Here is a 27,982-nt window from a genome sequence, read left to right as displayed (position 1 = left end):
TCTCTTTAAGACATTTATTAATCTGCCTTCAGAATAACACAGGTGTTGTGGGACATAGACCTCCTGAGTTTATTCCAGAGCCTTGTGCCTGCCACCAACAGGAAGTGTGTTTGAAGTGTGACCCCTGAGGGCAGAGCCAGGATGAAGCCCAGTGCTGCCCTCCAGAGCTTGCTTGCTTCTGTGGGTCACTTTGCAGTGGCTTTTCTTTGCTTCCAAGTTAAAACCCAAATTTCTGACCTACCAAAAAATATATATATAGCTTTTTTAAAAAAAGATTTTATTTATTTTTTTTATTAATGAGAAAGATAGGAGGAGAGAGAGAAAGGGCTGGACATCACTCTGGTACATGTCCTGCCAGGGACTGAACTCAGGCCCTCATGCTTGAGAGTCTAGTTCCTTAAGCACTGCGCCACTTCCCGGACCACTATATATAGCTTTTATATGTCAGCCTAATACAGGAACTACGGTAACTTTTTCCATATCTACAAAGGTGAAGATGGCAAAATAGAATATGAAGTTAAGGGACCAGGTGGTGGCACACCTGGTTAAGTACACACATTATAGTGCACAAGGACCTAGGTTCGAGTCCCTGGTCCCCACCTGAAGGGGGAAAGCTTCATGAGTGGTGAAGCAAGGCTATAGGTACCTCTGTCTCTCTCCCTGTCTTCCCTCCTCTCTTAATTTCTCTCTGTCTATTCAATAATAAATAAACAAAATATTTTTACCAAGAAGCAGTACTCTACCTCACTTACCATTAAGAAAACGCACATTACAAATACGATAGATAGTAGCTTCCACCTATAAGCAAGGCCTAAGTCGAAGGACCTATCAAATGCTAGAAAGAGTGTGGCGAAAGTAATGTGAAGTTGATAAGTAATGGCAATACTCACTAAAATCATTTGAATAGTGCAGGTTCTTAGTAAAACAGTATAGGGATTTTTAAAAGCAACCATCTGTCTTCTAAATATAATTAATCTTAGTCATTTTGTCCTCTAGATGTGATTCATCTTACTGATCTTATGATGAATGACTTCGTAAGAGTCATTGGTGATTCCTATTAATGATAAGATCAGGAAGATAAATCAAGGACATTTGTGTAGGATGATACTATAGGATGATACTGAGTTGTAATGTGCTTCTCTTGCTCTCAGAACAAGCACAGTAGATCTGGAAGGCTGGTGACAGTAGTGGGCAAGATCACTTTGTAATGTTCTTTGCATGTTCTCTGAGGCCCTAAGATTTTATCTTTTTATTTATTTAATCCCTTTTGTTGCACTTGTTGTTTTATTGTTGTAGTTATTATTGTTGTTGGATAGGACAGAGAGAAATAGAGGAGAGGAAGACAGAGGAGGGGAGAGAAATATAGACACCTATAGACCTGCTTCACCACCTGTGAAGCGGGGAACTGGGGCCTGGAACCCGGATCCTTATGCCAGTCCTTGCGCTTGGCGCCACATGTGCTTAACCCGCTGCGTACTGCCTGAGTCCCTGGGTTTTAGTTATTTATTTTCCCTTTTGTTGCCCTTTTATTTTTTATTGTTGTTGGAGTTATTATTGATGTCATTGTTGTTGGATAGGACAGAGAGAAACGGAGAGAGGAGGGGAAGACAGAGGGGGAGAGAAAGATAGACACCTGCAGACCTGCTTCACTGCCTGTGGAGCGACTCCCCTGCAGGTGGGGAGCGGGGGGCTCGAACCCGGATTCTTATGCATCCTTGCGCTTTGCATCACGTGTGCTTAACCCGCTGCGCCACCGCCTGACTCCCAGGTTTTATCTTCAACAGTATATTTCCAGATATGCAAAAATTGATTTCACATTCTCTATTTTATTTATTTATTTATTTATTTATTTATTTTTAAAAGGAGACATTAACAAAACCGTAGGATATGAGGGGTACAACTCCACACAATTCCCACCAGCAGCTCTCTATATCCCATCCCCTCCCCTGATTGCCTTAGGAGTGCAAGTCCTGTGCTCTGCTTAGCTGAACTATTTTCCCATCACTAAATCATTTATCTATCTATATTCACAGTGTGTGTGTGTGTGTCCGCCTCCATTCTTTTGTGGAGGGGTATATAACTAAAGGAGTTTTTATTTTTATTTTTTTAACCAAAACACTGCTCAGCTCTGGCTCTTGCAGTGGGTTGTGGAGAGGGCAGCATTCAACCTGGGACTTCAGAGCCTCAGCCATGAATGTGGTTTGCATGAATGTGGTTTGCATGTGGTTTGCACTGTCTCTCTGGTCCTCAATGGAGCCCTTATATCCTGAATACCAGTCTCTTGACAGGTTTATGCTTGTGTTTTTTTATATTATGAATATATTACTTCAATGCTTTCATATTGTAAATGAATATATATTAATTTAATGAGTGTGTGTTTTCCATTTCTTTTTTTCACCAGAACATAAATTTTTAAAGATATTTTATTTTTTGAATTCTTTTTTTTTTAATTTATCATTGGATGGCGAGAAATTGAGAGGGTAGGGGAAGATAGAGAGAGACTTGCAGCCCTACTTCACCACTTGTGAAGTTTTCCCTCTGCAGGAATTTTTATTTATTTATTTATTTTTTGACCATAGCACTGCTCAGCTCTGGCTTGTAGTGTGGAGAATTGAACGTGGAACTTGAGAGCCTCGGGTATGAAAGTCTCTTTGCCATAACCATTATGCTATACTCCCCACACTGCAGGAAATCATATTTTTATTATGTCTAATTTCAGTCCTATTGAAGTTGCCTTTCTATTTGTTTTGGTAGAAATAGATCCCAGACTTCCATAACAGTAATCACAGTAATTTTTTTTATTGCCACCAGGGTTATCTCTGGGCTTGCATATGAATCTACCCTTTCAGTGTCCATTATTTTCCTTTCTTTTTGTTTGTTTTGATAGGACAGAAATTGAGAGGGGATGGGGGAAATAGTGAGGGAGAGAGAAAGATAGACACCTGTAGACCTGCTTTACTGCTTGTGAAGCACCCCCTCCGGGTGGGGAGTGGGGACTTGAGCATTGTAACAGGTGCACTTAGCCAAATGCACTACGCTCTGCTCCAATCACAGTAACTCTACTCTAGGCACTGAATACTCAGTCTTTTTTAAATATTACACCATTCATTATCAAAGTTCTCTTTGACACTTTAGATAAGATTTATAATGAGAAGAAAATCTACATAGATTTTTTTTTTTCTTTTGAACCATAGATTAAATGTTCAGCATTGATATCTTCTCCATAATGCTTTGCTTATGGTGGGCAGGCCACATGTACAGGTGATAAATTGATCTTTTTTCCCCCTACTGTTTAGGCTTAACTCTTCCATGAAACCTTAAATATAAACTAATCTTGGCAGTTACCTGCTTTGTCTTCAGTTAGAAGTGCTAAGTCTGTGATATAAGTTAAGTGAAGTGTTGTCTGTGTTCCCTAAAAATGCAAAGTATCAAAGAAGCTAACCAATGCATGTTACAGTGGGTTCATCCTAACTACTTTTTGTGCTTCAATAGGAAGTTGATCTATATATTCTGATCTCCAGTTACTTAAGAAAACTGTATGTTCATGTTAAATCTGTCCTTCTTAAGACCTAGTAAGAGACCGGGTGGTGGTGCACCTGGTTAAGTGCTCACATTACTATGCTCAAGGACCCAGGTTTGAGTCCCCGGTCCCCAACTGCAGGGGGACAGTTTTGTGAGTGGTGAACCAGTGCTGCAGGTGGCTCTCTGTCTCTCTCCCTCCCTTAGCTCCCCCTACTCTCTCAATTTCTGGCTATTTCTATTCAATAAATAAAGATTAAAAAAAAAAAAAGACCCGGGAGTCGGGTGGTAGCGCAGCGGTTAAGCGCAGGTGGCGCAAAGCACAAGGACCGGCATAAGGATCTCGGTTCAAGCCCCCGGCTCCCCACCTGCAGGGGAGTCGCTTCACAAGCGGTGAAGCAGGTCTGCAGGTGTCTATCTTTCTCTCTCCCTGTCTCCCCCTCCTCTCTCCATTTCTCTCTGTCCTATCCAACAACGAAGGCATCAATAACAACAACAATAATAGTAACAACAACAATAAAACAAGGGCAAAAACAAAGGGGAAATAAATAAATAAATAAATAAATGTTAAAAAAATAAAGACCCAGTGAAGGTATTGAACAAGACTACTTACTCTAAAATGTTTAGCTCTATTACAGTTCACACTTAGCCGTAATTCTTAGAATAGTGTGTTGTTGAACTTAAATATAACAAATGTAAATATATAGTAGAAAAATAACATTTTCACTTTTTTTTTTAACCTTTTAAACAGAAAGATGTATTTCAGTTAAAAGACATGGAAAAGATTGCTCCCAAAGAAAAAGGCATTAGTAAGTATGTGTGCTATCATTTTCTGTAGGCGGGGGTGGGGGGAGGTTCATTTTTTCTGCAACAGTCATTAACATTGTGAGGTCATACAGTTCAATGTTTCTAAAACACCCTACAAGATTATCTATGCCCTTAGCCAGGATTTCTATGTTTGCAGTGAGATGCCATAAGAAAAATTTTCAATGTAGTGTTCATGCATACATGCACACATACACATATATAATATACACACATTGTGAGTGTAATTTACTCTGAGAGAAGTGAAAACTTTATGGATGTTGTATTTGTTCAATGTGACTTTGAGGGGGGCCGGGTGGTAGTGCACCGGGGTTAAGTGCACATAGTACGAAGCACTAGGATCCTGGTTCAAGCCCCATTTTTCCTTTTTTTTTTTTTTTTTCTGTTTTATTTGAGGTTCAGAGATGGTTTTGTTTCACTTTGTTTTTCAGAGAGAGAGAGAGAGAGAGAGAAACAGAGCACTGCCCAGGTCTGGCTTATGGTGGTGCTGGGGATTGAACCTAAAACCTTAGAGCTTCAGGCATGAGAGTCTTTTACATAATCACTGTGCTGTCTCTCCAGCCCTATTTTGTTTGATAGGCAAAGTGTGTGTTCCACTGGGCAAACCGTCTTCTGGCAATCTACCCTGCACACCTGGTTTGTTTTATTTTTGTTTGTTTGTTTTTTGTCAGTCATCAAGGGTAGTGATGGGGCACAGGCCTGCATAACAACTCTACAGCTCCTGGTATCCAGGAACAGTAAGGAGAGAATAGGAAAGGGGGAGATACCTGCAGCACTGCTCCACCACTCTGAAGCTTCCCCCCATCAGCTGGAAACTGGGGGCTTGAACCTAGGTCTTCACACATTTTTAACCTGTGCGCTCACCTGGCTGAGCTACCACCCAGCTCAGGTGATATTTTAGAAACTTCTATGTATTAACCTATAAACTTTTGAGCTCTAACACTTTGTGTAAGTGTTTCCCCAGCTGTTGGCCTCTTAACTTTTTTAAATTTTATTTAGTTAATATTGATTTATGAAATTATAAGGTAACAGGGGTATAATTCTGCACCATTCCCACCACCAGAGTTCTGTGTCCCCTTTCCCTCCATTGGAAGCTGCAGTAGTTCTCCCAAGATAGCAGATACGGGTTTACTATTATCTCCATGATGATCTGTCTATATTTACATATATGCCCCCCTTTTTTTCTTCCTATGTTCCTGCCTTCTCTTCCTTTTTAAGTCACACCTACACCTATTAACTACATCCATATGTCGTTCCTTTTTTCCTCTTCTCTCTCTGGGTTCTGATGAAATTGGAGTTCAGACTCTGGTCATCTTCCCCTACCTCTTCTCCCCCTCTAGGATTATGGAGCAGAATTACTTTGGGGGTGCAGAAGATGGGAGTTCTGGCTTCTGTGACCGCTTCTCTGCTGGACATGGGCATTGGCATATTGATCATACTCCCGCTGCTTCTATCTTTCCCTAGTGGAGTAGGACTCTGGAGAGGGGAGGTTCCAGAACACCTTGGTGAGGTTGTCTGCCTAGGGAGGTCAAGATGGAGTCATAGTAGCATCTGCAACTTGGTGGCTGAGGCTGAGGTGTTTCTGCGGATGTCTCAAACTGTATTTGGTGAATTGTGTTAAGTTTGATAGTTGTAGATATTTGTTTGGGGCGGGGGGGGGGGAACAGTGGTGAGGTCGCTGTTAATCCATGGCCACACCTCCCAGAAATCAAATTAATTTTTATTATCATCATGCAGGCTCTTAAAAAAAATGCACATGGCGCGAAGCACATGGACCAGCCTAAGGAACCCACTTCAAGCCCCCGGTTCCCTACCTGCAGGGGATTCCCTTCACAGGTGGTGAAGCAGGTCTGCAGGTGTCTATCTTTCTCTCCTTTTCTCTGTCTTCCCCTTCTGTCTCCATTTCTCTCTGTCCTATCCAGCAACAATAACAGCAATAACAACAATAATAACAAGAATGAAAAAATGGCTTCCAGGAGCAGTGGATTCATAGTGCAGGCACTGAGCCCCAGCAATAACCCTGGGGGCAAAAAAAAAACATGAAAAATAAATTAATAAACAAACACCTCTCTTCTAGCGGCTATGTCAGTAAAAGAAGTCCTTCAGAGCCTCGTTGATGACGGCATAGTTGACTGTGAGAGGATCGGAACCTCCAATTACTATTGGGCTTTTCCTAGTAAAGCTCTTCATGCGAGGAAACGGAAGCTGGAGGTCCTGGAGTCCCAGGTAAGCCACCACAGTTTAATAACTTGGCTTTGTAAGGGAGAATTGGCTGGACTTAATCCTGTTTTCATCTAGTTGCCTTTTTTCCTTGGTGCTGGGCAGCAAATCCAATCCCCTTCATGTGTGAAGCATGAGCTGTACCAATGAGCTACATCCCTGGCCCTCTGGGAACTGTCCTAACAGACCTTATTGGGCCTGTAAGTCTAAGACTGTCAGCTGTCTTTGTCCTAAACAGTACAAGGACCATACAATATTTGGTCTTTCCTTCCATGTCATGATAATGTTTCCTAGTATTTTAGTTCTTTTTTTTTTTAGTTGTTTGAATCTTTTTTTTTTTTTTTGAGCATTTTCAGGTTTACAGAAAAAATGATAGAAAGGTGCAGAGTTCCAAAATACCACGTTTTCCCACCACAATCATAGTTTCTTCTACTATTTACATCTTGTGTTAGCCTGATGCTTTTGTTAAAGTTATAAATCTATGCAGATACCTTATTACTAACCCAGGTCCAGAGTCTAACATTCAGGGTCACTCTTAGTACCTTTTTGTAGGCTTTGATTCCATTCTAGATGTCATGTGTTTTTGTCATAGGGGATGGTTCCAGAGGCCAGGTGGTGGCACACCTGGGTAAGCGCACACATTGCCATGTATAAGGACCCCAGTTCAAGCCCCTGCTCCCCACCTGCAGGGGAGTCGCTTCACAGGCGGTGAAGCAGGTCTGCAGGTGTCTGTCTTTCTCTCCCCCTGTCTATCTTCCCCTCCTCTCCCCATTTCTCTCTGTCCTATCCAACAACGAATGGCATCAATAATAACAGTAATAACCACAATGAGGCTACAACAACAAGGGTAACAAAAAGGGAAAAAAATGGCCTCCAGGAACGGTGGATTCATGGTGCAGGCACTGAGTGAGCCCCAGCAATAACCCTGGAGGCAAATAAATGAATAAATAAATAAATAAATAATTAAAAACAAACACCTCCTGCATATGTGATGCTATCCCTCTGAGAAAGCATAGTAAAAATTTTATTAATAAAGCACATGAAGAGTGAAATTTTGATACATCATCTGTATCAAGAGGCTGGTAATTTTTGGTATTTTCTATAAACAACTTTCAAAAGAAAAAACTCAGTACCACTTCACTAACCTAAACCTACTTATTCTTCCACTGAAATTTGAGAGGACGTGTCATTGTCATACTGTGCCTCGTAGCCATGGTTCTTCTGAAGATGAGTTTAAAGGAAATAAATCTGTCTCTCATGAAAAAAGAAGTCATTAGAAATCAGATGTACATTGACATGGATTAGAATCACAGCTAAATGAATGGTAGAACTTTTTCTTTTTTTTTTTTTTAACTTGCTAGAGATGGTGAGATGTATATTAAGATAGAAGGCATTCAGTGCGTGTTGACTAGAACCAGATTCCCAATTCAAGGTTATACCTTAGGCTCAGTTTATTCAACATATTGCTCAAGTAAAATGTTAACTTCCTCTGAGGTTCTTGTTAATTGCTTCCAGACTGGAGAGCGGGAGAACACTTAGTTTTGCTCCTTTTTTTCATCATTGGGTCCTTCCACTGATCCAGTTATGTCCAGGAATGTGCTTGTCTCTTGAGAATAGACATTCTGTAGTAGATCTGAAAATTAAATCAGGAAGCACGTTTTTTTCTCCCTTGCCTTTGGGTTGTATGTGTTGATCATTATTAAAGGCACTCTGAAAGCCTGTGGTTGTAGTTTATGTTTCTCTTTAACATTTTCTCATAATGTGGATCCATTAGCTGCTTCTGCAGATGCCGCCTTTCTGCTCTGTACAAAGTTCTGGGGGCAGTGTGAAAATAGCAGATATGAGTTTCATGCTGAGATAGTTTAGGCTCCAGTTGATAAGGGCAGGTAAATACCACCTATAGTTTCTTTCTGTTTCTATAGAAAAGACAGCTGATTAGTGTCTTTGAGGAAACATTAATTGACTGTGTGAAATTTAGTTTATGAAACATCGGTACCAGACATTGTACTGTCTTTGCTATGAATTCTAGTTGTTATATGAGATTGGAGGGTGGCAGGGTTGTTTTTATAAATCTGTACAGATATGAGAGACTTCTTATAAATGATTATTTTCAAAGTTGAATAGATTTAGGTGAATGGAAGAGATTCCCAAAGGGAGTAGACCGGTGTTGCAAATGATAGCAAAGTGTTATTGATTGACTGATAAGGGAAACAAACAGAACTAGAGCACCTCTCTGGCAAATGTGATATCCAGAACTGAACTTGGGACCTCAGACTTGAGAGTCCAAACTTTACTTACTGCACCATCTCCCAAGCCAGTTTTAAGAGCTTCTCATAGCAGCTGAGGAGGTGGTACAACAGATTGTGCTCTGGATTTGCAAACATGAGGTCCTGAGTTCAGTCCCTAGAGAGAGCTGTGTTCTTTGTATTCTCATTCTCCCTCTCTCTCTCTCTCACTTGTTTATAAGTAATAGATTTTTTTTTTTTTTAATATCTGATCTGCCCCTCTGGATTGCTAGAGCCACATATTACAGACAGAGTAGCTCACGAACAGCAGAAGTTTGTTCGTCAGAATTCTGAAAGCTACTCTGGTGAGAGCCTGTCCTGGGTCACATGTCTTGCTGTGTCCTCACGTGGGAGAGGGTCTTGGCATGTCAGATCTGAAGTCTCTTTCACAAGGCTCAAGCAGTCTCCTGAGGAGTCTACCCTCATGATTTAAGCTGCCTCGCCTACTAATACCATTACTAACAGGGTTAGGATTTCAACATGGGAACTTAGGTGGAAACAAATATTCACACATAACAGTTCTGTGCATGTTTTCTTTATATATATATTTATTTATTTATTTTCCCTTTTGTTGCCCTTGTTGCCCATTGACTTTCCTGCCTGAGGTACCAGCACCCCCATAAGGTAGAGCTGACCAGTATTCTCCTGAAAAACTAAATTATACAAATTACTTTCACTAGAATGTGTGTGACCCAGGTTCGAGCCCAGTCCCCACTGTACTGAAGGAAGCTTAGATGCTGTGGTCTCTTCAACTCTCTTGTTTCTATCTAAAATAAGTAAAAATGATAAGACTGATGATGATGACAGTTTAAATTCACTCGCTTTTCTGAAACATTTCCTGGTTCTCCCCTTTTCCTTATCACTTCAGATAGCTTGAACTTAAAAACGAAGTCACAGCCTCACTTAAATGACTTCCTTCATTTTACACTGGCTCAGGGTGCTGGACATAAGAAAGTGTCTTGAAGGAGTCAGGAGGTAGCGCAGTGGGTTAAGCGCACGTGGCGCCAAGCGCAAAGATCAGTATAAGGATCTCGGTTCGAGCCCCTGGTTCCCCACCTGCAGGGGAGTCACTTCACAGGTGGTAGAGCAGGTCTGCAGGTGTCTGTCTTTCTCTCTCCTTCTCTTGTCTCCCCCTCCTCTCCATTTCTTTCTGTCCTACCCAACAATGACAACATTAATAACAACAACAATAATAACTATAACAACAATTAAAAAAACAAGGGCAAAAATAAGGGCAACAAAAGGGAAAATAAATAAATAAATATTTTAAAAAAGGAAAAAAAAATTTTAAAAAGGTGTCTTGAGTATGTGTCTGACTGTAGGCTGGCGCCGTAGCTCAGTGACAGAGTGCCTGTTTCACGTGTGTGAGAGCCGGGGCACATGTAGGGGATCCCAGCACTGTGTGTGTGTGTGTGTGTGTGTGTGTGTGTGTGTGTACACATATTTGTGAATATACACATACACAGACAACTAGGTAAGAGCAGTGTGATATTTATTGTGCTTGAAGATCTATTCACAGGGACCAGGCAGTGGTGCACCTGTTTAAGTGCGCACATTACAGTGCGCAAGGACCCGAGTTCAAGCCCCCTGGTCCCCATCTGAGCGGGGGTGCTGTGAGCAGGGGAAAAGCTTCACAAGTAGTGAAGCAGGACTGCAGGTGTCTCTCTGTCTCTTTCCCTCTCAATTTCTCTCTGTCTCTATTCAATAATAAACAATTTTTTTAAAAAGATCTATTCAGGCCAGAGGGTAGATAGCATAATGGTTATGCAAACAGACTCTCATGCCTGAGGCTCCAAAGTCCTAGGTTCAATTCCAGGGGGAACGGCTGCCTGCCCAGGTATCTTAGCTGGAAACTGTCCAGCTGCTATCTCTGTCTGTAGAGGGAGAAAAAAAAAAAAGGGTGATTGCTGGTGTGGTGATATAAATAAATGGCACTGCTTTATGGGAGTATTAAGGTCTGTAACTGCAGCAGGCTTGATCAGATAACAGGGTGCTTGACAACAATGCAGTCCATTCTCCAGACATACATGACTTATAGACAGAAACACTCATATCTTCGCCTTTCCTCCTTTGATTATAGGGCGGAGCTCAATGGCTCCTCATAGAGGCACTGGGGGTTAGCACACCTTATTGGCAAAATGAGATCTGAAGGAGGAGAGGGAGTGAGGTAACTTCACGTGACTATCTTGGGGTGGAAGCTCCAGGGAGAGAGAGAGAGAGAGAGAGACAACATGTGGACAGAGAAACAGCTGGTGTGAAGGTCTTTAGACAGAGCAGCAGGGAGTGTGGGGTAGCATAATAGATAGCATAATGATTATGCAAAGAGACTCATGCTGGTGCCAGGTGGTGGCGCACCTGGTTGAGAGCACTTGCTATAATGTGCAAGGACCCAGGTTCGAGCCCCCCGTCCCCACCTGCAGGGGGAAAGCTTTGGGAGTGGTGAAGCAGAGCTGCAGATCCCCCACCCTTTCTCTCTCTTTCTCTCCCCCTACCCTCTTGATTTCTGAATGTCTATTCAATTAATAAAGATAATAAATAAAGAGACTCATGCCTGAGGCTTCAAAGTCCCAGGCCCCCTGCACCATTATAAACCAAAGTTGAGCAGTGCTCTGGTAAAATAAATAAATAAATAAAAAGACAGCAATAATCATAATAATAAGACAGCAGCACACCTAGTGCAATTAGGAAACATCGGGAGTCGGGCGGTAGCCCAGTGGGTTAAGCGCACATGGCGCCAAGTGCAAGGACCAGTGTAAGGATCCTGGTTCAGGCCCCTGGCTCCCCACCTGCAGGGGAGTCTCTTCACAAGCAGTGAAGCAGGTCTTCGGGTGTCTTATCTTTCTCTTCCCCCCTCTCTTCCTGTCCTCTCTCCATTTCTCTCTGTCCTATCCAACAAAGATGACATCTGTAACTACAACAATAAAACAACAAAGGCAACAAAAGGAAATAAATATTTTTTTAAAAAAGAAAAATTTTTAAAAATAAAGAGAGAAACATCAAAGAGACCAGAGTAGGGAGTTGGGCAATAGCACCGTGGGTTAAATGCAGATGGCACAAAGCGCAAGGACCTGCGTAAGGATCCTGGTTCAAGCCCTTACTCCCCACCTGTGGGGGGGGGGTCACTTCACAAGTGGTGAAGCAGGTCTACAGGTGTTGGTATGCTTTTAAAAACCCCTTCTGTTTCATTAGTTTAATCCCCCCTGCTTAACACTATTCTATTTACATAACCACTTTATTTTATTTACATAACCGCTGTTAACAAGCACCACCCTCCCTCCAGGGCATTGGTGGTTCAGTGATAGGATTCTTGCCTGCTCCGCCCCCTCTCCTTGTCATACCCTGATTTTCACCAGTCACTTTTCTCTCCACCCTCTCTGTGTCGCATCCTGTTCCACCCTACTGGGCTGGTATATTTATAAGGACAAGATTGTTTGTAGTTTGAGTTTAGCTTAGCTCAGCTTAGATTGTGCTGTGTCCTGCATGAATAAAGAGATACTGCGTACAACCCAGCCATGAGTCCCAGGTTGTCTGTTACCCACCCATGAAGCCAGCCCGTCGAAAACAACATATGGCGCCCGAATAGGGACCGGACCTGCGCAACTCCCAGATAAGTGAAGACTTTGCCTACCTATGCACTATGGTCTTCTCTTGTACTTACGAAGAGGTTTGCCAAAGCCTCTACTGTTTCATCATGAGACAGTTTCTCTGTCTCTGGAACATTTTGCTCTGGGCCACACTTTGGTTCCCTGACCGGGAACTTTGGTTTCTTGTGACCCTAATCATAGAGCTTGAGAGATGCACGGAGATTTCTCCTTGGATTTTCAGGATTCCCTCGCCCATGTTTCCCGAGGAAAAGGACTACATTTTGCTCCGGGCCACAATTTGGTTCTTTATGACCGTGATCGTAGACCTTAGGATATGCATGGGGATTTCCACTAGGACTTTCTGGACTTCTTCTCGCATGTTTCCCATAGAGAAGGACTACTCTAATTTGAGGAGCGTTCTCCAGTACCCTGGCAGTCCCCAAGAATGGAGACACGTGGTTAGTTCTACTCTCCTGATTGGATTCTTTCTTCGATGGGAAGACGCTTTTAAAAATGGGTGCCTGAAGCAATCCAGCAGGAACAGTCAGAAAGCACCCTCAATGGAATTTTGAAGAGCTTTTTGGACTAGGACGCCCTCCGGGGACTCTTGATGCTACATGGTGAGATCTGTTTCCTAAGAGAGTGATTTGAATGACTGAATTTTTATTTGACATTGACTTAAAAAAAAAAGCTGGACGCAGCCATGATTTCTAGAGACACCCAGAAACAATCCAAAAAATTGTTTTTTCCTCCTTTGATTTCTTTTTTTACGTCTTGGCATAAATCTGAAACTTTTAATCCTGAAACGGTATGAGTTATGGGCGGGGCAGATAGTGCAATGATTATGTTAATTATTCTCATGCCTGAGGCTTCTACCGTGGTTCTTCTGTTTACCTTTCCACATTTTATTGAGTTTAAACTGTTTAAACAACCTTAAAATCATACTAGAAAGGACTTCCAGTTATAATAGAGTTATCAATTATAGAGTACATCTCAGCGAGTCCACATTTTAGTGCAGACCGGAACAGAAGTAAGTAGTGTTGGCGGCTGAGAAATGCTCAGTAACAGGAAGGTGCACTCTTATAGACCAGAGTAGGGGCAGACTCCCTTAGTCACACCTGCTGCCTCGCCCATGTCCTCCCTTGGATTTCACTGTTTTGCTGCCACTCCTTGTCCTTGCTAGCCTCTCCTGCCAGTTTTGATAGGATGACTATCTCCTAGAACTCTTTATTCTTGATAGTTAATATTTCACTGCCTATTTCTTCTCCTCCTCCTCCTTTCTTTTTAAAATTTTTTAAAAATTTTTATTTAAAAATTTATTTTTAGTTTTCATTTAAATATTTATTTATTTTCCTTTTGTTGCCCTTGTTTTATTGTTGTAGTTATTGTTGTTTTTGTTATTGATGTCATTGTTGTTGGATAGGACAGAGAGAAATGGAGAGAGGAGGGGAAGACAGAGAGGGGGAAGAGAAAGATAGACACTTGGAGACCTGCTTCACCTGTTGTGAAGCGACTCCCCAGCAGGTGAGGAGCCAGAGCCTGGAACTGGGATCCTTAAGCTGGTCCTTGCTCTTTACGCCCACTGCGCTACCGCCCGACTCCCCTTCTTTCTAACTTCATTTATTTTCTAGGAGAAATGTAGAGAGGAAAGGGAGCTAGAGCACTAGTCAGCTCTGGTTTTTGGTGGTGGTGGGAGTTCAACTTAGGGCCTCAGAGCCTCAAGCATGAAGGTTTTGTTTTGTTTTTTAATTTCTTTATACAATGGTTTGTGCATGCATAACATTTCCACATAACAATTCAACCCCCACTAGGTCCTCCTGCCATCATGATCCAGGACCTGAACCCTCCCTTTCACCCCATAGTCTTTTACTTTGGTGCAGTACACCAACTCCAGTCCAAGTTCTGCTTAGTGTTTTCCCTTCTGATCTTGTTTTTCAACTTCTTTTTTTTTTTTTTCCTCCTCCAGGGTTATTGCTGGGCTCGGTGCCTGCACCATGAATCCACCGCTCCTGGAGGCCATTTTTTTTCCCCCTTTTGTTGCCCTTGTTGTAGCTTCGTTGTGGTTATTATTATTGCCCTTGTTGACGCAATTCGTTGTTGGATAGGACAGAGAGAAATGGAGAGAGGAGGGGAAGACAGAGAAGGGGAGAGAAAGATAGACACCTGCAGACCTGCTTCACCGCCTGTGAAGCGACTTCCCTGCAGGTGGGGAGCCAGGGGCTCGAACCGGAATCCTTACGCCTGTCCCTGCGCTTTGCGCCACATGCGCTTAACCTACTGTGCCACTGCTCGACCCCGTTTTTCAACTTCTATGAGTGATATAATTTCTTTTTTTTTCCTCTTTTCTCTCTCTCTCTCTTTTTTTTTTTTTTGTGCCTCCAGGGTTATTGTTTGGGCTCGGTGCCCACACTACAAATCCACTGCTCCTGGAGGCCATTTTTTGCCCTTGTTGTTTATCGTTGTTATGGTTATTATTGCTGTTGTTGTCATTACTGGATAAGACAGAGAGAAATGGAGAGAGGAGGGGGAAGACAGAGAGGGGAGAGAAAGATAGACCTGCAGACCTGCTTCACCGCTTGTGAAGCGACTCCCCTGCAGGTAGGGAAGGGGGAGGGGGCTCCAACTGGGATTCCCTAAGCCAGTCCTTGCACTTTGCGCCATGTGCACTTAACTCCTACCGCCTGGCCCCAAGCGAGATCATTTTATATTCATCCTTTTGTTTCTAATTTCTCTCACTTAACATGATTCTTTTGAGCTCCATCCAAGATGGGATAAAGAAAGTGAATTCACCATGAACCTGAGACTTTGGAGCCTCAGGAATAAGAGTCTCTTTGTATAACCATTGTGCCATCTACCTCTATTCATATTCCTCAGTTTTCCACATAAAAATTCAACCCCCCCCCCTCTAAATCCTCCTCTGCCATCATGTTCCAGGACCTGAACCCTCTTCCCCCCACCCCAGAGTCCCTTATTTTGGTGCAGCACACCAGACCCGGTCCAAGTTCTGCTTTGTGTTTATTGTTCAACTTTTTTTTGTTTTTGTTTTTTGAAATTGGATTTGTTTCATTGAAGATGCCTTTAAAATTTAGATGGAAAAGAGTCCTGCCAATATTTCCCTCTTAGTATCTGATAGCTCTGGTCTAACATCCAAGGGGTGTTGAAGTTTCCTCCTGTTCCTGTGCTGCTGTTAACAGATTGCTGTAGCTCTTTCAGTAGATGTTGGATGTATTTAGATGGCCTCTCATTGGGTGCATAGATGTTAATAATCTTTAAGACCTCTTGATTGGCTGGTCCTCTGAGCACTAAGTAGTGTCTATCCCTGTCTTTTTAAATTTTATTTTAAGGTGTATCATGTCAGATATGAGCATAGTTGTTCCTGCCCCTTTTTTGTGGTCCATGGATTGGCTTGTATGGTAGTTTTCCATCCTTTCACTTTGAGTCTGTGTTTGTCATGTTGAATTAGGTGGGTTTCCTGTAGACAACATATTGTTGGGTTGTGTTTTCTGATCCATCTTCCTACTCTGTGCCTTTTAATAGGTGAATTCAGGCCACTGACATTTATTAATATTATAGAACGAAGATATTTTAATGCCACTATTCTAAAATTTTAGAGTGTTCTGATATATGGCATGTTTATGATGATGTGGTTGTTTATAAGAGACCTTTCAGAACTTCTTGCAAGGTAGGCTTCGTGATAGTGGTTTTTTTGGTTTTGTTTTTGTTTTTTGCACAGCCACTGTGCTATATATCCTCAGCCCTCTCTGCCTATTCCTTCATTCACCCTTTGTTTTCTTCTCTCCATTTCTTATGCTATTCAAGATCCCTTCTAAAGAATGTTTTCTTCCAAAGAGATTTATCTGTTAGTGAGAAAGAACTAGACATCAGTCTGGCACATGTGCTGCCTGGGAGTGAACTCAGGACCTCATGCTTGACAGTCCAGTGCTTTATCCACTGCACCACCTTCCAGACCACAAAGGAATGTCTTCTTCACACTCACTCCCTTAGAGAATAGTATTAATTTTGAACTTAGTGTCTGATAAGAGCTGCAGTTTAGTGTTTTTTCTAAGCCTTTTGTTAAATTTGTGATTAATAGTAATTTATAGGATTATAAAATAACAGGATAAACTTTGTCTTTTATCTGGAACTGAATGTAGCTAAGTGTGTAGAAAACAGAGTTCTCCCTGAGGCCTGTTAACTCCCGCAGTTTTGCTATCTGCACATTGGGGGATGCACTTTCCTTCTTTTGGGCCTTACACAGACTCTGCCTCGAGGCCTGTTACTCCCGCAGTTTTGCTATCTGCACATTGGGGGATGCACTTTCCTTCTTTTGGGCCTTACACAGAATCTGCCTCTAGTCACCAGTCCCGTCTAGTTGGCATTTCTTGGTCGTGCCCCGTTTCTGTCCTGCAGTAGCTTCAGGCTGCTGCTTTCCAGGCTGTTATCAAGGCTTGTTAGAGATTAACGAGCCTATTACTTTGGCCTCCTTGCAGTTTAAATTACTTTTCCTTTTTTTCAAACCAGAGCACTGATCAAACCAGAGCACTGGGGGGTGGGGTGGGTGTTGAACCTGAACCTGGGACCTCGGAGCCTCAGGCATGAGAGTCTCTTTGCATAACCATTATGCTATCTACCCCCACCCCCTTTTTTTTCTAGAGATATATGACATCAGTAGAAACTTTAACATTTAAGGTGCAATAGCTGTTGCTAACATACTTGGATAGAAGTCTAAGCCACAGTTGAGCTCCGTCCTCAGCTATTTCTCAGTTTTATTGCTTTCCTGTAGCTCTGGGCTGATTTCCATAGTCATAAACTCAGCTACTCTTATCGTCTCTCCTTCAGTGACTGACAAGCAACTCACATTCAGTATGTCCCAAACTCACTTCGTTCCCCAAACCTGCTCCACTGTGAAATCCTGATTCTGGCACTGCTGTCCTCATAATCACCCAAACCAGAAACCTCGTAGTAGTCAGTTAGCTGACATTGTTTTCCCTCCCTTTTCTCCAATTAATTCCAAACCTGTGTTGATTCTGCTTGCAGTTATCTCAAAATCTCTTCCACCCTCTCCATCCCCTCTGCCGCAGTCTCGGTTTATCATCGTCTCTGCGTGCACACTTTGGCTCTGGTTTATGGTTGTGCCAAGAATTGAACCTGGAACCTTGCAGACTCTGGCATGAAAGTCTTTTGCATAAACATTATGTTGTTTCCCCAGCCCTATGCCATGTGTTTGAATTACTTTTTTTTTTTTTTAAGATTTCATTTATTGTGGTCCGGGCTAAGGCACTAGGCTCTCAATCATGAGGTCTGGAGTTCAATCCCCGGCAGCACATGTACCAGAGTGATGTCTGGTTCTTTCTCTCTCTCTCTCTCCTATCTTTCTCATGAATACATAAATAAAAATCTTTTTAAAAAAAAGATTTCATTTATTTATTAATGAGAAAGGTAGGGAGAGAAAGAACCAGACCTCACTCTGGTACATGTGCACCAGGGATTGAACTCAAGACCTCATGCTCAAGAGTTCAGTGCTTTATCCACTACGCCATCTCCTGGACCACTGAATTAGTGTCTTCACTATTCTGTCTCCAGTCTTCACTTTCTCCCATCCGCATGTGTGTCTACTTTTATTGCCCTCTGGATGGTCTCCCAGTCCTGAATAATAGGTCCAGACTCCTCAGCCCGCCTTGCAGGCTCCCTGTTAGAATCGAGCTGCACCCCTGCTCAGCCTAGTAACCTGCTCTTACCCCATCTCTGACCCCACACACCAGTTAGGCCGAATCCTTCACAGCTTCCTGATTGCCACTCATTTGATATCTTTATGAGTTCATATGCTGTGCTTCGCTGGTTCTTTTTACTTGTCTAACAAACTCCGGCCTGTCCACTAACCATAAACATAGAGCCATTAAGAGGCACCTTGGCAATGTTTTCTTCAGGGAAGATTTTATTCCCCCCTAAGGCAGTTTAATGCTTCTTTATGCTCCATAACTCTCTTAAATTTATTTCTTTCAGAGTGAAACCTTTATGTGCCTTTTTTCCCCGGGACAGACGTTCTTGAGGGTAGGGTTATTTCGCATGTTTTATCCCCAGTGTGGAATGCAGTTCCGAGACACACAGAGACATAGTAAACGTTGTTGGGTGAATGAATAAATCAATAGCACTGCCTCGTTTCTGTCCCAGCCAGTGTCTCCCGAACATTCGGAGAGCCCTCCGCCTTGGCCTGTGGCTTTTATTTCCTTTGCCGTTTCCAACATAGGAGCAGTAAAGGTGGAAATTCAGTAGCCACAATTATAGTGATCTCTGTTTTTTTTTTTTTTTTTTTAAGTTTAGCCCAAGTATAGGAACTTAAAATTAAGCATGAATGTTAAACTTCATTATTTCCTTTCTCCACCACTTTACCTGAATTAAAGTTTTCAGACAGGGAAGGGGTAACAACATACTGGTTATGTAAAAGCTGTCCGAGATTCCAAGGACCTAATTTCAGTCTCCAGCAGTATGTGGCATAAATCAGAGCTCAGCAGTACTCTTTTGTGTGTGTGTGTGTGTGTGTCTGTCTGTCTGTCTGTCTGTCTAAAAGTAAGAGAAATACTTTAAAAAAAAAAGTTTTCTGGGTTCCGGGCTGTAGCGTAGCAGGTGAAGCACACATGGCACAAAGCACAAGGACCGGCAAAAGGATCCCTGTTCCAGCCCCTGACACCCCACCTGCAGGGGAGTCACTTAACAGGCAGTGAAGCAGGTCTGCAGGTGTCTGTCTTCCCCCCCCCCCCCCCCCGTTCTTCTCTTCCTCTCTTGATTTCTCTCTGTTCTATCCCAACAACAGAACAGCAGTAACAATAATAACAATAATAACAAGGGCAACAAAAATGGCCTCCAGGAGCAGTGGATTTGTAGTGCAGGCACTGAGCCCCAGCAATAACCCTGGAGGCAATAAATAAATAAATAAATAAATAAATAAAATAAATAGTGGTCCGGGAGGTGGTGCAATGAATAAAGCGACTAAAGCGTTGGACTTTCAAGCATGAGGTCCTGAGTTCAATCCCCAGAAGCACATATACCAGAGTGATGTCTGGTTCTTCTCTCTCCTCCTATCTCATTAATAAATAAATAAAATACTTTTAAAAAATAAATAATTTTTAAAAAGTTATCAGATACCATCTCAGCATTACCCAAAGTTATTCTGTGACATGGATACATGTTATACTTTAAACATATTAAAGGAGCTGGAAGCTCCTAGCTTAATAAACTAGTTTGAGTTCTCAGAGCCTTTAATATGCTAGTTTGCAATGTGATTCTTATTTGACCCATTTGGATTAGGCACTGGTGTTCTCAGCAGCATGCTTTGAGAAATGTGCCCAAGCCTATGTGTTCATTTCAGTAGATAAGACTGTTTACTGCTTAACATTATTATCCTCAGAACTGGTGTGCATCTTTTGTTGATATCGGAAATAGGTTTGCCTGTTGGCAAAACACATCTCAACATGTTCAAAGCTACACTGATTGAATATACCAGTGTGGAGTCTCTCAAAGGACCCAGCCCACAATCCTTTATCTTTAACAACTACACCCTCGCAAGACTCCTAAATATTAGTAGTTAGCTTTCTTTCTTTTTTCTAATTATCTTTATTTATTTATTATATAGAGACAGCCAGAAGTCAAGAGGGAAGAGGAGATGGAAAGAGAGAGAGACAGAGAGATACCTACAGCCCTGCTTCACCACTTGCAAAGCTTACCCCCTTACAGGTGGGGTCTAGGGGCTTGAACCTGGGTCCTTGTGCATTGTAACATGTGCTCTCAACCAGGTGCTCCACCACTGGGCCTCCCAGTTAGCTTTCTATTACTGTGTGTCCACAGTATCTTCGTGATGAAGTCTCTGCCTGTTCTTTCCTCCTAGTGAGCATTTTTTAAATGTTTATCTAAGGTAACGATAGCAACTAAGAAGCTTTCTTCTTTCTTTCTTTCTTTTTTTTATATTTATTTATTTATTTATTTTCCCTTTGTTGCCCTTGTTGTTTTTTATTGTTGTTGTAGCTATTATTGTTGTTATTGATGTCGTTGTCGCTGGATAGGACAGAGAGAAATGGAGAGAGGAGGGGGAGAGAAAGACAGACACCTGCAGACCTGCTTCACCACCTGTGAAGTGATTCCCCTGCAGGTGGGGAGCCGGGGCCTCGAACCGGGATCCTTACACCGGTCCTTGTGCTTTGCGCCACGTGCGCATAGCCCACTGCGCCACCGCCCAACTCCCAGCTTTCTTCTTTCTATCCTGCTCTTAATTTTCATATTGCAGAAGCCTCGAGCACAAATGGTTTGTTTCACTGCTCTGAACCAACTTTTTTATTTTTATTTGATAGTGACAGCCAGCAACTGAGAGGGGAGGGGAGACAGTGAGGGCGAGAGACAGAAAGACACCTGCAGCCCTGCTTCACTCGCAAAGCTTTTCCCTTGCAGATGGGGACTGGGGTCTTGAACACAGGCCCTTGTGCATTGTAACGTGCACTCAACCAGCTGTGCCACCACCCAGCCCCTGAACCGACTTTTATTTTATGTAGAGATAAGAGAGGAAAAGACACGATAGCACCAAACCGCCCCCTTGGTGCCAGGACTTAGACCCGGGCTGTGCAAGGCAGGTGCCCAGCTAGGAGCTAGCTCAACAGCCCCAGGTGATGACTCCTGTTTGACCAAAAGGGCATGGAACAAAATCGTTGGCACGTATTTCATTACATTCCAATATAGGGCTTTGTTCAGATTCAATGGGTTTGTTTTTATTTGTAACCATGAACTTATAACTCTTGGAAGACAAAACTGTGCATTTCTTTTTTTGTTTAATTTTTATATATTTATTTATTTTCCCTTTTGTTGCCCTTGTTGTTTTTTATTATTGTAGTTATTATTGCTGTTGTTGTTGTCATCGTTGTTGGATAGGACAGAGAGAAATGGAGAGAGGAGGGGAGGACAGAGAGGGGAGAGAAAGACAGACACCTGCAGACCTGCTTCACCACCTGTGAAGCGACTCCCCTGCAGGTGGGGAGCCGGGGTCTTGAACCGGGATCCTTACACGGGTCCTTGTGCTTCGTGCCATGTGCGCTTAACTCACTGCGCTACCACCTGACTCCCAAAACTATACATTTCTAACACTCAGATTTCTGTAAATCGTAGTCTGGTTGACTGCTTGAGACTCTTTTGTTGTTGTTGTTTTGTTTTGTTTTTTATTTATTTATTCCCTGTTATTTCCCTTGTTGTTTTTATTGCTGTAGTTATTGATGTCATCATCGTTGTTGGATAGGACAGAGAGAAATGGAGAGAGGAAGGGTAGACAGAGAGTGAAAGATAACCTGCAGACCTTCACAGCTTGTAAATCGACTCACCTGTAGGTGGGGAGCCAGGTGCTCGAACTGGGATCCTTACACCGTCCTTGCGCTTTGTGCCATGTGCTCCTAACCCGCTGCCCCACTGCCTGACTTTTTTTTTTTTTTTTTTTAAGTGCTGCTCAGCTCTGGCTTATCATGGTGCTGGGAATTGAACCTGAGACCTTTGCTGCTCCTTTTCCTTTGTTGGAGTTTCTCAGGTCCTCAGAAGTCTAGTTGCTTTTTGAATCTTTTGAAATCTGAGTTCTCTTGAATATTTATAAGATAACAAAGAACATTGTTGTCTTTCTTCTTAAAGTGTGTATGTGAGAGGGAGAGGGAGAGGGAGAGGGAGAGGGAGAGGGAGAGGGAGAGGGAGAGCGAGAGGGAGAGGGAGAGGGAGAGGGAGAGAGAGAGAGACCGACCAGAGCACACTCCTTAGTCTGTTTGCAGTGCTGAGGATGGGATGGAAATTGGTGTGCATTCTACCATGAGCCCCCTTCCGTGGCAACATTATTCTTGTAAAAAAAAAAGAAAAGAAACCTGGGTCTGGGTGGTGGCGCACCTGGTTGAGAGCACTTGTTACAATGTGCAAGGACCTGGGTTCAACCCTCTGCAGGGGGAAGGCTTTGCCAAGAGGTGAAGCAGGGCTGGAGGTGTCTCTCTGCCTCTCTCCCTCTCTATCCCCCCTTCTCTCTAGATTCCGGCTGTCTTTATCGAATAAATAAATAAAGATAATAGAAGAAATTAAAAAAAAACAACTTTATGAGGAGCTGGGACTGTAGCTCACTACTTCACATGCTTGATATCCGCCTCTCTGTTCAATCCCTAACACTGTTTAAGAGGTAATAATAATAACAATATTTAAAAAAAACAAAAACAATCTCTGTGAGCAGTTACTTTAAACACTAGTGTACGTGCCTAACCAGCTGTGCCACCGCCTGGCCCCTCTGTCTTTGACTTTATACATTTTGTAGAAATTTGAGCTTAAGCTCCTTTCACTGATGCAAATAATTTATTATATTTTTTAAAAGAATTAAGAGCAGGATAGAAAGAAGAAAGCTTCTTAGTCGCTATCGTTACCTTAGATAAACATTTAAAAAACGCTCACTAGGAGGAGAGGACAGGTAGAGACTTCATCATGAAGATAACATGGACACACAGTAATAGAAAGCTAGCTTTCCCGTCTCAATTTCTCTGTCTCTATCCAGTAATAAATAAAAATACTTTTAAAAATTATCTAAGTCAAATAACTTAATAGGTGAAAATATTGAGATGCATTTAGAAACATTTTCATTAAAAGCTGCAGGGGTCACTCGCTCTAGGCCTCTCAACCTATATAACCACCAGAGAAATTTCAGTAGTGGGCAACTGAGCTTTCTCAAGGAGTGTTTGAAATGTTAGGATTAAAATCTCAGCGTGTTTCTCGGTGTTCTTGAAAGGCAATAGGAAAATAAACATTCCCTTATATAAAAATAGTCTTGCTGATCTTTTGGTAGATCCTGGTAATTACTGTCATGTCTATCAGTAGTAAGTTGGCCCGAGGTCTTGGATCTTGCTGTGAGTGTTGCCACCATCTTCCTGTGAGCCACTCTCAAAAGTGAGAGCCCACTAGGAGCTGCTGACGGAAGAATTCTGCCCCTGAGGACACTGAAAGCAAATGGAGTCTGTGGGATGAGCCACTGGAAGGAGCTGGGAGGGGATCTGGTGAGAGGGTGGAAGGAACGTTGTGTAGAGCCTAGAGGAAATGAATATGCCCGATGCATTTGTTGGGGTTGCAGGTAAGGCACCCAGTGAAGCCCACCGAGAAGCCTGCAGCGTGGCCTTGAGCTGGTTCCGTTGAACATGTCAGGCCCAGAGAGCCTGAGGCAGGGACAGAACCTGAGTGCTATGCTTTTCTCCCTCATCTCCAGCTGCTGGTGGAGGCGTAGAGGACAGGAAGCAGAAACTTCCACCAGTGGGACAGCTCTCCGGTGTTACAGCTCAAACCTAACTAAAGAACAAGACCCAGGCCCAGTAGAGGGCAGGGAGTTATGTTTATTTCCCATTAATAAGTCTCAGGTCAATTCCTGCCAGGCCTGAACTGCTTTCTACCTCAGCACCCAGCCTTTTATTATTTTTTTATATTCATTTATTCCCTTTTGTTGCCTTATTGCTTTATTATTGTAGTTGTTATTGCTAGATAGGACAGAGAGAAATGGAGAGAGGAAGGGGAGACAGAGAGGGGGAGAGAAAGAGACACCTGCAGACCTGCTTCACTGCCAGTGAAGTGACTCCTCCCCTGCAGGTGGGGAGCCGGGGGCTCGAACCAGGATCCTTAGGCCAGTCCTTGTGCTTCGCGCCACCTGCCTTTTTTCTTTTTCTCAAGCTGGGCACAGCACAGACTGATTGGTTACAAACAGAATCCACCAATGTGCTGACAATATCAAAAGTGAGAACAGGTTGAATACAATCAAAGTCAACTAAGGTTTCCACACCAGATACTGGAATTCGGACGTGAGAGTCCACCACTCACAGTGTATTTTTCATTTCAGCGGTAAAAAGCAAATACAAAGAATAAAGGACAATGGTAGACCAGGAAAGGTGGCGCAGTAGATAAAGCACTGGACTCTCAAGCATGAGGTCCCAAGTTCAATTTCTAGCAGCACATGTACCAGAGTGATATCTGGTTCTTTCACTCTCCTCCTATCTTTGTTGTAAATAAATACAATAAAGTGAATAAAATGTTAAAAAAGAATAAATGACAGTAGACACTTTTTAATTATTTATTTATTTTTTCTCCTTTTGCTGCCCTTGTTTATTGACGTCGTTGTTGTTATTGCTGTTGTTGGATAGGACCGAGAGAAATCGAGAGAGATGGAGAAGACAGAGGGGGAGAGAAAGATAGACACCTGTACACCTGCTTTACTGCTGGTCCTTGCGCTTTGCGCCGTGTGTGCTTAACCCACTGCGCCACCACCCGGCTCCCAGTGGACACTCTTTTAAAAAAAGAGACATTTATTTATTTATTACAAATGGAGAGTGCGAGACAGAGCCGGAGCATTACTCGGCACCTGCCCTGCTGGGGATAGAACTCAGGAGTAGATGCTTACCAATCCGGCACTTCAGCCACTACCCCACCTCCCAGGCCTCGGGAGCATTTTCTAACTAAAAGACCCACTCGCAGCCAGCTGTTGTAGAAAAGGGGAAAAAGACTTTCAATCAAGATTTTTAAATGTGTTATTCAGTTTCTGCACCAGGGATTTTCTTGACAACTTAAAATAACTGAAAGTCTTAATAAAGAGTGGCCAAAGAAAGCATTTCCCTAACCAGATTGTTCTCGCTTGTCTTTTTTTTTTTTTTTTTTTTTTAACTGGGGCACTTGCTTAGTACTTGGGGATTGAACCTGAGAGCTCAGAGCCTCAGGCATGAATTATTTTGCATAAAATCATTAGGCTGTCGCCACAGCACTTGAACTGTTTTTTTTTTTTTTCTTTAATGACCCCTGGGGAGCAAAAACTTAAGTTGCTCCTTGAGTTTAGTCCAAAGTTTGCACAAATTCTTTTTTGACACAAAATATTATTAGTAATACATGTCTGCCTAGAGCCAATCACTGCCCTTGCTGTCCACCTTGCTGAAAAAAGTCTGCTTGCTGAAAAAAAGTCTGCTTGCTGACTGCTTGCTGAAAAAAGTCAGGCACTATCAGACCAGCTGTTACGTGAAGGGAAATTTTTCTTTTGTGTTCCTTTCTGTACAGTGGAAGAAATTGTTATTCAAATCAAGCTGTCCTCCTCTAAAGAGAGTATTTACTCTGGCAGAAGTGGGGGTAGGGCTGGAAAGTGGGAGCTAGTTTGAAGAGGGCTCTAAGGCCTTCAGATCATATCCTCCCTCATCACCAATTCTAGAACGTCCTCCCAGAACAAAACCTGGATGAGGTGGACTGGACCTGGGTGGGGTGTTTGATGCTCCTATAGTTGACCTTTTGTTTTCCAAATGTGAATTTAAGATCCTGCCTTCTGGGGTAGAGTTCATCCTATTTGAGCAATCACAGGTACTTAGGGGCCCAGGTTTCAAATTTATCTTTATACCTAACAATCTCCCCTTAGTTTTTTTTTTTTTTTTTTTTTAAAGTAAGTTCTGTCTGTCTGTCTCGGAAAAAGTTGACCCATGGCAGGGAGATAGCATAATCACTATGCAAAGAGATCCTCATGCCTGAGGCTTCAAAACCCCAGATTCAGCCTCCCCACCCCCCACCACCATTACCACCACTTTAAGCCAGAGCTGAGCAGTGCTCTGGTAAAAAGGAAGGAAGGAAGGAAAAATGAAGAGTTGACCCAAAGTGGCGAGGCTCAAACGAACAAAATTAAATAAATAACATTTGGAACAGACATTTAGATATTAAAGAAAAGATTGAATTGTCAGAAAAGTCATAATTTTGTTTTCCTATGCAAAAAATGCATCATGACTGTTGCAGTGACCCAGTTATCATGTATTCCAAATAATTTTTTAAGGTTGCCTTTCCAACCTTTTGGTGTTACCTTCTTCTCGGGCAGATGGTTTCCTTAAGAAATTCCCTCCCTACCTAGGGCATATTCCTGTCCCCACACACTGACAGACATAGTCATTCCTTTTGATCTTCACTGTTCTCATCGATCCTTTTACTAAAAGAATGGGTAGGTGCCTGAAGGCAGTTGGCATCTGTTGTTCATCTCTGACTTTTGTCGAATGAGAACCCAAGTCTGGTGTAATCCTCCACAGCTTTATGTCTAACTGCCTTCACAGTGGCAGCTGAATTTTACTTCTCTTTGGCTTTCAAATCTGAATGACTTGTAATTGAATTCTGACTTTATGTGACTGTTAGCCTTGACTAGTTACCACTTATACACTCATTCTCCTGACACTTGGAAGGCTTCTGTTGTGAAAGCTTTATCCATTGTAGGGTTAAAATACTGACTAGTAATGGTAGCAAACCCAGGCTTAGATGGTAACGGGAAGATTGATTGAGTTTGTTGTATGCTTTACATTGGGTAGTTCTCCCCCGCCAAGAGAATTGGATCAGTCCAGTTAGTTTCGCGGGTCGCTTGGCCCCGCCCCTAGGAACCCCGCCTGAGTTAGAGAGTGCCAGAGTTCCAGAGTTGAAGAGTTCCAGAGTTCGAGAGTTCGGGAGTTAGAAGGGTTCCTGAGTTGCAGAGTAAGAGAGAGTGCTTGCGCCGCTGCAAAGAGACAGCAGAGTTCTGTTTGGTGATTAGTTTGGTTTAGTTTATGAATCGTTGTTCCTGAATAAAGAAATACAGCTTCCCTGCCCAGCCGCTGTCTCCGCGTCTCTGTTACCCGCCCGTGAAGCCAGCCCGGCCGGCTGGAGCCGCCGAATTTTAACAACAGAGTTGACGTAAGGGCTCATTTAAAATATTTTCTAAAGTGGAGCATAATTCAGGCATAACTTCATTAAGATTGTAACTCTTTTCACATATTTTATTTACTTATTTATCGAGAGCTAGGTATAAGAGTAAGGACTTGGAAGTCGGGCGGTAGCGCAGTGGGTTAAGTGCACATGGTGCAAAGTGCTAAGACCGGCTTAAGGATCCTGATTCAAGTCCCCGGCTCCCCACCTGCAGGGGAGTCGCTTCATAGGTGGTGAAGCAGGTCTGCAGGTGTCTGTCTTTCTCTCCCCCTCTCTGTCTTCCCCTCCTCTCTCCGTTTCTCTCTGTCCTATCCAACAACAACGACACCAATGACAACTACAACAATAAAATAACAAAAGGGAATAAATAAATACTTTAAAAAAATTTTTAAGAGTAAGGACTCACTCAGAGAGCGTGTCGGGGTTAAGCAGTAATTCTTTACTTATTCAGATGCCATAGAAGGGTCACAATTCACAGTCAACCCGATACCTCTCCTTACTTAGTAGCCGTTCGCGGGTAAGGCTCAGGACATGCTCACCAGTCGCTGTGTCACCGAGCCGATGGTCCTTCGTCTGCTAGCACAACCAGATGAATGAGGGTCTCTGGAAGCTGGGGAAGCAGTTACTTAGCCTGGCCGCATGTGCTTGAGTCGTTAGCAGCACTGGCAGCATCCTGGTCAGTAACGGTGAAGGTGCTTCATCCAGCTGGTTTCTGAGCCTCCACTTATACTGTCTTGCCTCTGGTTTCAAAGTTACATCTCCATTGGCCAATCAGGTTCGGGTTGACGTCTTATCCTACATACACATATGTCTCTGTCTTATCACACTATGCAG

At 42.8% G+C, this 27,982-nt stretch overlaps 1 protein-coding gene across 3 annotated transcripts in view; it reads left to right on the top strand.

Moving 5' to 3' along the window:
* The window catches only part of MND1 (meiotic nuclear divisions 1), a 59,090-nt gene that overhangs the window by 3,840 nt on the left and 27,268 nt on the right, over nucleotides 1–27,982 (top strand). For all 3 annotated transcript variants that reach the window (XM_060179196.1, XM_060179195.1, XM_060179194.1), the window contains exons 3-4: nucleotides 4,271–4,328; nucleotides 6,422–6,570. In XM_060179196.1, the coding sequence (XP_060035179.1) occupies nucleotides 4,271–4,328; nucleotides 6,422–6,570 (207 nt within the window). The remainder of the gene's footprint in view (nucleotides 1–4,270; nucleotides 4,329–6,421; nucleotides 6,571–27,982) is intronic.

Source organism: Erinaceus europaeus, chromosome 19 (genome assembly GCF_950295315.1).
Source record: "Erinaceus europaeus chromosome 19, mEriEur2.1, whole genome shotgun sequence".
Lineage (NCBI taxonomy): Eukaryota > Metazoa > Chordata > Mammalia > Eulipotyphla > Erinaceidae > Erinaceus > Erinaceus europaeus.
Note: the sequence above shows the minus strand (reverse complement) of the source record. Positions and strands in the feature narration are given on the sequence as shown.